Genomic DNA, 11,598 nt, shown 5'->3' with positions numbered 1-11,598 from the left:
AGACCACCGACTTCAAGAAGCAGATGAAGAACAATAACAATCCTAATCAGGATGAGAGGACTTGCTTTGTGTGTGGCTAGGAAGTGTCCACAGCGCAAGGGGATGAAGGCACCTGCAGGGCAGACTTTTAAGTCTGCTAATGTGACCATTGGCAACACTGGAGATGGAAGCGGGTATGATAATTTACCTACTGTTTTTTCAGTTAATCAGTCTACTAATTGGTGGGTTGATACTGGGGCCAATGTACATGTTTGTGCTGACATCTCATTGTTTTCTTCTTATCAGGTCACACGGGGTTCCACCGTCCTAATGGGGAATGGGTCACATGCTTCTGTTCATGGTGTTGGCACGATAGATCTGAAGTTTACTTCGGGAAAGATCGTGCAGCTGAAGAACGTGCAGCATGTCCCTTCTATCGACAGGAATCTTGTTAGTGGCTCCCGTCTGACTAGAGACGGATTTAAGTTGGTTTTTGAGTCTAATAAAGTAGTCGTGTCTAAACAAGGATATTTTATTGGTAAAGGTTATGAGTGCGGAGGCCTGTTCCGCTTTTCCCTTTCTGATTTCTGCAATAAGTCTGTGAACCATATTTGTGGCGGCGTGGATGATGAGGCTAATGTTTAGCACTCACGTTTATGTCATATTAATTTTGGCTTGATGTCTCGGCTTTCCAGCATGTGTTTAATTCCTAAGTTTTCCACTGTCAAAGGTTCTAAGTGTCATAGTTGTGTGCAATCGAAGCAACCTCACAAGCCTCACAAGGCTGCCGAGGAGAGAAACTTGGCACCACTAGAACTCCTACATTCAGATCTTTGTGAAATGAATGGGGTGTTGACGAAGGGTGGAAAACGATATTTCATGACGTTGATTGATGATGCTACTATATTTTGCTATGTGTACTTGTTGAAAACGAAAGACGAGGCTCTAGACTATTTTAAAATTTATAAGGCAGAAGTTGAAAATCAACTTGACAGAAAGATAAAAAGGCTTAGGTCTGATCGTGGTGGAGAGTTTTTCTCAAACGAGTTTGACTTATTCTGTGAGGAACATGGCATCATACATGAGAGGACGCCTCCCTATTCTCCTGAGTCTAATGGGATTGCTGAAAGGAAGAACCGCACACTGACTGACTTGGTGAATGCCATGTTGGAAACAACGGGACTACCTAAGGCATGGTGGGGGGAGGCATTGTTGACCTCGAATCATGTGTTAAACAGAGTTCCTAACATAAATAAGGACAAAACACCATATGAGATATGGATTGGGAGAAAACCATCACTTTCTTATTTGCGCACATGGGGGTGCTTGGCGAAAGTCAATGTACCAATAACAAAGAAGCGCAAACTGGGACCTAAGACTGTGGACTGTGTCTTTCTGGGATATGCTCATCACAGCATTGCCTATAGATTTTTAATAGTTAAATCTGAGGTACCTGACATGCATGTTGGTACAATTATGGAGTCTCGTGATGCTACCTTTTTTGAGAGCTTTTTTCCAATGAAGGATACACATAGTAGTTCGAGCCAACCCTCTGAAGTAATTCCTAGTTCAATCACACCACCAGAACAAACTGAACATACACATGAATATGTCACTGAGGAGGATGTCAGTGAAGCTCCTCGAAGGAGTAAGAGACAAAGGACAGCTAAGTCCTTTGGTGATGATTTCATTGTGTACCTCGTGGATGACACTCCTAAGTCAATTTCAGAAGCATATGCATCTCCTGATGCAGACTACTAGAAGGAGGTTGTCTGTAGTGAAATGGATTCCATTATCGCTAACGGGACTTGGGAGGTGACAGAGCGACCCTATGGGTGTAAACCTGTTGGGTGCAAATGAGTGTTCAAGAAGAAGCTTAGGCCTGATGGTACTATTGAAAAGTACAAGGTTCGGCTTGTTACTAAGGGCTATACTCAGAAAGAAGGCGAATATTTCTTTGATACTTACTCACCTGTTGCTAGATTGACCACAATTCGTGTGCTACTTTCCCTAGCAGCCTCACATAGTCTTCTCGTTCATCAAATGGACGTTAAGACAGCTTTTCTTAATGGAGAGCTGGATGAGGAGATCTATATGGATCAACCTGATGGGTTTGTAGTTGAAGGTCAAGAAGGCAAAATGTGCAAATTGTTGAAGTCTTTGTATGGTTTGAAACATGCTCCTAAGCAATGGCATGAGAAATTTGACAAAACATTGACATCTACAGGCTTTGCAGTCAATGAGGCAGATAAATGTGTGTACTATAGCCATGGTGGGGGTGAGGGAGTTATTCTGTGCTTGTATGTTGATGACATACTGATATTTGGGACAAACCTTGAGGTGATAAATGAGGTTACACTACGCCAGATCCTTGCACCTGTGACGGCATATCTGTGACGGGCATAAGTGCTGGTCAGTGATGAGGGTCACCTTTGACGGGTCCTACAGGATGCCGTCATCGGTGAGCCATCAGGAGGTGACCCGTCACAGGTAACTAGTCACCTGTGACGGTTCAAAAATGAAACCCGTCAAAGGTGAGGTAAAATTACATGTGACGGGCCAAAAATATTTAGCCCGTCACAGGTAACTAGTCACCTGTGACGGTCCAAAAACAAAACTCGTCAAAGGTGAGATAAAGTCACCTGTGACGGGTCAAATTTTATGTGCCCGTCAAAGATGATAAAAAAAAAATCTTTCTCATAACCCTCCCCTCTCATCCCGGCTCATCCTTATCCTCTACTACCGGCTCATCCTTATCCATCTCAACCACTCCCCCCATCTCTCTCTCCCTCTCAACCCTCTCTCTTCATCGACCTGTGTCGGAGGCGGAGACGGCACCGGCGCCGGCGGGTGCGGGGGCCGCGTCGTGGTGACCGACGTCCGCCTCTTCGCCCTCTCCGGCTCTTGGGGCTCGTCTCGGGGAGCAGCGGCGCGGCGCCGTCCATCGTCCATCGGCGGGGACCAGAGGCGGAGGCGGCGGCCTCCTTCGCCCACCTCCGAAGGTCGCCGCCTCCTTCGCCCTCAGCCTCATGGTCGCCGCCGCCGTCTCTCCGCCGCCCCGTCGTCAGCTCCTTCGCCCACCGCCTCCGGGTCGCCGCCTCCTTCCCGCCTGCACCACGCCAGATCCGGGTAGCCTCCTCCTTCCTGCCTCCACCATGCCAGATCCAGGTCGCCGCCTCCTTCGCCCCCCTCCCCGACCGCCGGGCGCCACGGCCGCCGTCCCCCGACTGCTGGGTGTCGGATCTAGCCTCCACGAGGTTGGGGGACACGGATCCGCCCGCCCGCCGCCGCCGGTTGTTCTTGCAGCGGCAGCGGCGAGGAGGGCTCAACGGCGCGCGGCGGTGCAGCGGCTCGACGCAGCGGTGAGGAGGGCTCGACGACGTGCAGCGGCGAGGAGGAGGTGAGTGGCAGCGGCGCCGCATCCATCCCCATCCTCCTCCCCCTTCTCTAATTTCTAGATTCGGTGATTCTTGGAGCGGCAGTGGCACGGATTTTGTGAATGTGTGATGGATTTGTGAATGTGTGTGATGGATTTGTGCATGTGTGTGATGGATTTGTCCCTTACTGTTATGGGTGATGGATATATTGTTGATGAGAAATTTAGGTTATATTTTGGCTAATTTGTGATGGATATATTTTGTGATGCTTCTGTTTACTGCTACTGAAATATAATTTCTAAATATTGGCTAGCGATTTGCTAGCCAATATTTAGAAATTTTTTTTGTCTGGATGTACCTCATCACTGACGGTTCATATTGAAAAAGCCGTCACAGGTAACCATACCAGTGACGGGTTACAAAATGGCATGGGTTAGCGCAGACACTTACCTCTGACGGGCGGAAGAGTTCTAGCCCGTCAGAGGTGACTGTCATCAGTGACGGTCCTTCACCCGTCAAAGGTGATTGGACTCACCAGTGACCACTGATCACTGACCAAGCCCAAAGCCGTCAAAGGTGAGGGTTTGGGCCCGTCACAGGTGACCTTGTCCAGTGTAGTGTTAAATCATTCTTGTCTCAAAATTTTGATATGAAGGATTTGGGAGTAGCTGATGTTATCTTAAACATTAAGCTAATTAGAGGTGAGAATAGGGTTACACTCTTGCAGCCCCAATATGTGGAGATGATCTTGAATCGCTTTGGCTACATTGATAGTAAGCCTTCTCCAACACCTTATGATCCTAGCTTGTTGCTTCGCAAGAACAAGAGAATTGCTAGGAATCAACTGGAATACTCCCAAATCATTGGCTCGCTGATGTACCTGGCTAGTGCAACTAGGCCTGATATCTCCTTTGCTGTGAGCAAGTTGAGCCGGTTGACCTCTAATCCGGGAGATGATGACTGGCGTGCGCTTGAGCGAGTAATGTGCTATCTGAAAGGTACTATGGAATTGGGGCTTCACTATTCTAGGTATCCTGTGGTACTGGAGGGATATAGTGATTCTAACTGGATCTTTGATGTGGATGAGATCAAAGCCACTAGTGGATATGTCTTCACACTGGGTGGTGGTGCTGTTTCGTGGAGGTCTTGCAAACAGACCATTTTGACGAGGTCAACCATGAAAGCAGAGCTGACGGCACTGGATACTGCTACTGCTGAGGCAGAATGGCTGCGTGATCTATTAATGGATCTGCCTATTGTTGAAAAACCAGTGCCGGCTATCCTTATGAACTATGATAATCAAACGGTAATTGTCAAAGTGAATAGTTCTAAGGATAATATGAAATCGTCTAGACATGTGAAAAGACGATTGAAGTCTGTTAGGAAATTGAGAAACTCCGGAGTTAGAACATTGGATTACATCCAAACAGCTAGAAACCTGGCAGATCCCTTCACGAAGGGACTATCACGAAATGTGATAGACAATGCATCGAAGGAGATGGGTTTGAGACCCATGTGAGTTATACTATGGTGGTAACCCAGTCTATGTGATCGGAGATCCCGTGAATTAGAACCTGGGAAGAACAAACCATTAATAAACTACAGGAGAGTACCAATCTATACCCTCTCTAAGTGAAGATGCATGTACTCTCGTGAGCTACAAGGCAGGTTGGCTATGCCTTAATGAGTTCTGTTGGCTTTAATTAGCGAAGATGCTGTCCTGCAGAGCATTCTTGAAAGAACTCACCTTTGTAAGCTTGACTGTTGGTCGCAGTCTATGGAGATTTTGGGTGAATCTTCTAGGAAGCTTACTAAAGACCTAGGAGTATGACTTATACGCTCCACCCGAGGGGTAGTCTACAGAAGGTCTAGTACCAGATAAGACTCTGAGTGAAACTTGCTTGCACAAGACTTGCAATTCAAGGCGTAGTCCATTGTTCAAGTTGTGAGTAAGTGTAGCTTGAAGTTCTAGGTGGATGTTCAACCTTAATCGGTCTCCATCGAACCGCTAGTATATAAACAGTACATTGGAAAAGGCAAATCTCAGTGGGATTTTGAGATTTGTTGGGGGATTGATGGAATTAATAGATGGGCTAAGGCCCATTCGAAGATTAATTCTTTGGAAAATCATAAAAGCCCACCTCATGGGATGGTATGTATGTGAAGTTTAGTACTACCTTGCTTATTCTAGGAGAGGGGGACCTCCTTAAAAGGGAGGATGCTCTCCTAGCCACTTGAAGCGTGTGTGGAGGAGAGAAGAGGGGAAACACACGCACGCGCTCGCTCGCCTAGCCTGGCCTGGCCTGGCCTGGCAGGGCAGGTGGCGCGCGTGCACGACGTACGCGTCGAATGGTCCGCAAAATTGGCTCCTCACCCTTGCGCAGATGCAGCCTCCTTTTGCAGTTTTGTTTTGCTGCGGGAAATTCGGATTTGTTTTGTTTTAGAAACATTCCGAAAAATCCGGTGCGTGAAAACGGCGTGGAGTCCGGATAAGTTACACGTGACTTATCCGGTTCAGTTACACGGGCGCCCTGATCAAGCGACCTATCACTATATAAACCGAGCCGCCGCCTTCACGGAACTCACGCGAAATCAATCTAGGGTTTGCTTGCTGCTCTGTACTGCGCCGTCGCTCGTAGATTACTCCATCCCGCTTGCCGGCGTGCACCGGCGATCGGGAGAGCAGGTCTTCAGAACCTCTGCCTTCGACGTCCTGCACCGGGAGAAGGCGGCAGTAAGGTTTTTGGGAAGCGCTTCGCGCGACTGCTCCCTGTTCGTCCGCGACGGCTCGCCTACCTCTCCGCTCGCGTGCTGCGCGCCTTCGTCGACGCCCACAACCACGAGTAGTTTCTGCCGAGTAACCGGTCTTTCCGCCACCTCGGTACGGGTTCGATATGTTACGCATATTTGGTCTGTTCATATTTTACTGCTTAGTTTACATATGTAGATCTAATGATGTGTTCATGCTAGTTTACATCTGCAATATCATGATTTATTTATGAAATAAATTAAATCATTATGTGCTTATAATTTCAACAAAAGTAAGTATTGCTTGGAGTACATTGCAGGTTAATAGCTTCGAAATGGTGTGCAGCAATGAAAATAAACCTACAGGGTTAGGGGCACGGAATTTTCTTTGTAAAAAGCAAGGGACTTCGACATTATCACGGACACATGGGGAAGTGGAATATTACGACAATCACACAAAGAAATTAAAGCAGTTGTGTAGCTTACAAAAAAAAAACATAAAGGGACAAAGTGGTCTATCTCTAGTACGCCAAGTGCTCATGATTTGATTATATCATGTTTTGGACAGCTGGTGGACCCAGACAAATTTTAGAGAGAACCAAAGCACAAAGTTAAGATAAGGGAAGAATATATTTTATTACCTACATTGTGAAACACAATGAAAATTCAACGATGTATCTATAGGTTTTCTTTCTCCTATTTGAGAAAATCTACAATTCCGACACATGCAAATATAGAAATATATCATAATCGTAATATCTGAATGTGCAGTTTGCAAACCATATGAAAGTCCAAGCTCTGTTCTGACCAGCGAACTCAATTGCTCTGCCATTGCAGAATTCAACTCTGTGAGACCTATGGTTCTGCACTAATGAAAAGATGAAGAGTACTAATAATAACTTTGCGGGAAGAGAAGAGTGATTAAAACCTTAATTAGCAGTTGGAAGTTTCTGGCTAGTTTTTTTTCATTGTAACCATTTGTAATAGCCCATCCATTGATTAGTAGTGTCTTCTGAGGCCTATATGGTTTAGTGTAAGATTAGAATATTAGATCCACATGTAAAGCTTGGATAGATTAACAACATTGAAATATATTGGATAAAATTTACAGTCGTCCTTAAGAGGTACTAAGCCCCAGTTCTAAACTCCAACTCTAAACTTGAATTTCCTCATTTTCCGTTATCATGCTTCCAAAGCTATTAAACGGTGCATTTTTTTAAATTGTATTATATAAAAGTTTCTTTAAAAACTCAAACAACCCATTTTTCAAATCTATAATTAATGTATTATGTATTAATTGATTGCTCCGGGTTTTTTTTTTCGCCACTTAAAGAGCTCAGTACTTATGCGGGAACTAACGAAACCTAAGGAGTACCAAAATTGGTACCTCTGGAGTGAGCCGTTCAACGCATTAAAAACGTTGTTCAATATATGATCATTTTACATATTTATGTTTGCACATTTATCAAAACATTTAATATTCCACAATTTTTACATGGTGTATTCAAACTGTACGTTGTGCATAAAATATTTGTTCACCTCAGATTTCAAATCTCATTCATCTCATGTTTGATTGATTGGACATGAACTTTCATCTCAGGCCCAAACTATTATCATATTGGGTATTATATATCCAACCAAACATTCACAGCATGAACTCAAACAATTTGAAATATTTCACCAGATGTTCATGCACATCAACCAAACATTGGCACATTGCTTATAAATGGAAAAAAAACATGACAAAAAAAATTGAAAAATCTGAGATGCACCAAGACACAAACATGAACGGGAATCTAGGGGCAGAAATCAGAAGGGAGGGAAGATGATTACAAAAATGTCGGCGACATTTCACTACTACAGAGAACTCATCTTTTACCAAATGTCCTAAGCCATAAATATTCTGGATGTATTAAAAACCGGTACAGATCTCTTTAGTACCAGTTCTAAAAGCCCCGAGTCCCCTAAATATCTTTAGTCCAGATTTATGTTATCATCCGGTACTAAATATGCCTATAGAGTTAGTTCAAAAGGAAAGCATATCTACTCAAGTCGGATATGTAGAGTAGGTGGGATGGTAACGCGCGTGAGGGCTAAGATGAAAGATCTTGAGTTTAAATCCCACATCCCATATTTTTTTTTTGACTTGGTATGCATTTTAGTATCGGTTCTTTCAACCGATACTCTTGATTTGTTGGTTCCTGTTGCTATAGCCAAAATTAAAGGGGGTTTATAGAAATATACGTCTCTTTGCAAAAAAAATAAAATAAATAAACTACTCTGGGCACATGAATTAATCAAGGATAAATAGAATAGATCAAGAAAGTACAGATCAAATGTCATGTTAACATGTTGGTATTAAATGTTATATATGTTAACTTGTTTTCATCCAACTCATTTGGACTGGTTATGTTTGTGCAATTGTGTTGTTTTAACATATGCAGTGACTGTTCATGAAGTTGATAGCTAGTCGTCTCAACTTCTAGATTACCTGCCCTCAGTAGATTCCATCTCCCCGCTGGTTCAAGTTTTTTTTTTCTTTCTAGGACTAGCGTTCTAGCGTGTTCGATAAAACCGTATGCTTTTCCCCTTTAATTGATCTTGGAATATTTGCACACACGGGGCCATTGGCAGTGGATTGATCTTGAAGCTTGTTGCCATGAATCTGTTTGGTTAAGCTGTAGTGTGAACATTATTCACCAAAAAGAATAAGAAAAGAAGCTGTTGTGCTACACAGTAGAACAACATATATATGTGTGTGTGTGTGACCAATATATTCATTGACATACCAACACTCCCACATACTCCAAGCAAGAGAGCAAGCTTGCTTCCAACCTAGAGAGGTAGCTAGCTAGACATATATGTAGAGAAATATATCATCATAAGTTATGGGTATCTCAAGTGCTTTGGATTGGTGGGATGATTGGAAGCTCCGCATCCTTGTCCTTGGAAGCAACACGATACAGTTGTTCCTCTTTATATATGGAGGTGTCCGCTGGCATCGTATCTCGCTGTGGTTCAGGCTATGCATCTGGCTTGCATACATCGGCGGTGACTCCCTGGCGATCTACGCCCTTGCCACCCTCTTCAACCGTCACAAGCATGAGGCTCCTGCAGCGTCGGAGCTGGAGGTGCTGTGGGCGCCCATCCTCCTGATTCACCTCTCTGGCCAAGATATGATAGCCTCCTACAGCATCCAGGACAACTATCTATGGTGGCGCCAAGTCGTCACCTTGGTGTCCCAAGTCACGGTTGCTATGTATGTGTTCTGTTTGGCTTGGTCTGGTAAGAAGATCCTTCTGAAAGCTGCGGTTCTTCTGTTCATTGTTGGCATCCTCAAGTTTTGTGCCAAGCCCTGGGCTCTCAAGAGGGCCATTATAAGAAGCATAGCAAGGCACCCTCCTAGTGTGCCCCGAAGGAAGAAGCTGATTGGATCTGGTGGAGGACAGTTGGCAGACTACTGGAGGTCATGCACTACTGGCTTTATACCTACAGTCACAATGTTTGTGGTCTCTCGAGAACTTCGTGAGCGGCCGCAACCCAATGACGAAACGGAAGCCGTCAAACAAGGAGAAAGAAGGGAAGGTGGGCAATTCCATGAGAACTTAGAAAGGTCCACCGTAAAAACTGCCATCGAACCAGTAGTAGAACAACAAAAAAAGGAGGAGGAGGAGGAGGAGGAGGAGGAAGAAGAAGAAGAAGAAGAAGAAGAAGACCTCATCAACCTCAACGAGTATGTGGAGAGGGCTAAGGAGATCATGAATCGTCAGGGACAATTGAGTAAACCAACTTTGCGTCGGCTGCAGTCCGTGCTTCAGCCAGAGTTATTCATGGCAGACGCCTTTGTCACCTATTCCAAACGCCTCAAGATCCTCCAATTTCTGATGGCAATCAACACTAATTACAGTTATAGGGTGATTCGTGCTGGGCTCTTTGATGTATATATCCGGCTATATACCAGGGTGAGGGTGACCATTACGCCCATTGCCTCTTGGCTCCGGTTGCTTTCCATTTTACTAGCAACGACCGCAGCCGGCCTCTACGCAAGAAGCCACAAAGACATGTACAACAAACATGATATCACCGTGACATACATCCTCTTCTTCAGTACTGCGCTGCTGGAGCTGATCTCCTCCGTCACCCTATGCCGCTTGTTTTTTCCGCTTGCGGTGTGGCCGGCTACTGACAGGAGGAACCAAATGGTGGACCAGCAGAGTGTGATCTGGTGCGCTGCACGGATGACGAAGAAGCCCAACTGTCTCCTCTGGCTCTCCGCTTGCATCTATTGCGATGCCCTTGTCAACCAGCGGTGGTACATCAAGCAAACACCTTCCATGGATCGGATATTTGAGGCAGTGAAGCATCATGTCATTTTCTATGGCTGGTCCAAGTACATAAAGAGTGCTGCAAGCTACAGGAGGTTCAATTGCATGAGGGGCCAGTTGGCCTTGAAGAAGTTCCTCCCAGGCTCAGCCAAGGATCATCCTGCAGCTAGCAAGCACCTGCTGGTGGTTGGCAATAGCCTCAGCATTCCATTCGATGAGAGCGTACTCCTCTGGCACATAGCAACGGAGATCTGGTTCCACCACCAGACCCGGACCAGCAATGATGACAACACCTCATTAGATTCAGCTGTGCCTCTTGGTCTGGAGATATCCCGCTACATGATGTACCTCTTCACATCGCAGCCAGAGATGCTCATGCCTGGGACCCGATCGCACCTGTTTGCCAATGCCTGTGATGACATCACATTCATGGCGAAGTATAGCGACATCGTCGGGCACAGCATCACCTTAGCGCAGGCGGCACAGCAGCTCGCCAAAGGAATCCTTCACACGGCGCGACACCGCTGGGTTTATGGGGATTGCGTGGGACCCCTCATTCCCAAGGCATGCGAGCTTGCTGACGCGCTCATCTTCTTCATGGAGGAGCTGCTCGACCATTCTACATTGGAGAAAATGGTGCGAGATGTGTGGATTGAGATGCTCTGCTACACCGCTAGCCGATGCGGGGGGTACCTGCACGCTGTCAGCCTAGGCAGCGGTATAGAGCCGCTCACACTAGTCTGGTTTTCTCAGTGCTACCTGGGCATGGAGACAATGGCAGACAGGCTTCAAAGGCCAGTACCTGAGCCTGAGAAAGAGGAAGAAAAGACACAAGGAGCACAAGATTCAAACAAAGAATGAGGAAGACACTTACCTTCCACTATGGTAATTTCACTACTTCCTTTAATGGCCGACCGGTCATCTCAGACTGTTTGTATGTCCTGGTGTTTGGAAGTTTCTATCTAATTTGTTTTGATATTTTATTTCATTTTGATGTTTTCCTTGCCTTCATGAAACCGTCCCGTGTAAGTTTTGGTGTGCTACTTCTGCCATGTTATTTGTGATGTCCCTTTTTTTATAATGGAATTAACAAATATCCTGCCCACTGTTGTAACTGTGAATGGTTGAATCGATAATTAATCAGGTTCTTGATTTACAAAGCTTTTTTT

The 11,598-nt window shown here is 45.4% G+C and overlaps 1 protein-coding gene across 1 annotated transcript; it reads left to right on the top strand.

The window, feature by feature from the left end:
- The first annotated feature begins 8,897 nt into the window (after positions 1–8,897).
- LOC112938810 (uncharacterized) lies at positions 8,898–11,290 on the top strand. Its single transcript, XM_026025240.2, has one exon. The coding sequence runs from the start codon at positions 8,993–8,995 to the stop codon at positions 11,288–11,290; it is 2,298 nt and encodes a 765-aa protein (XP_025881025.1). The 5' UTR covers positions 8,898–8,992.
- The last annotated feature ends 308 nt before the right edge of the window (positions 11,291–11,598 follow it).

This window comes from Oryza sativa, chromosome 4 (genome assembly GCF_034140825.1).
Source record: "Oryza sativa Japonica Group chromosome 4, ASM3414082v1".
Classification (NCBI taxonomy): Eukaryota; Viridiplantae; Streptophyta; class Magnoliopsida; order Poales; family Poaceae; genus Oryza; species Oryza sativa.
Note: the sequence above shows the minus strand (reverse complement) of the source record. Positions and strands in the feature narration are given on the sequence as shown.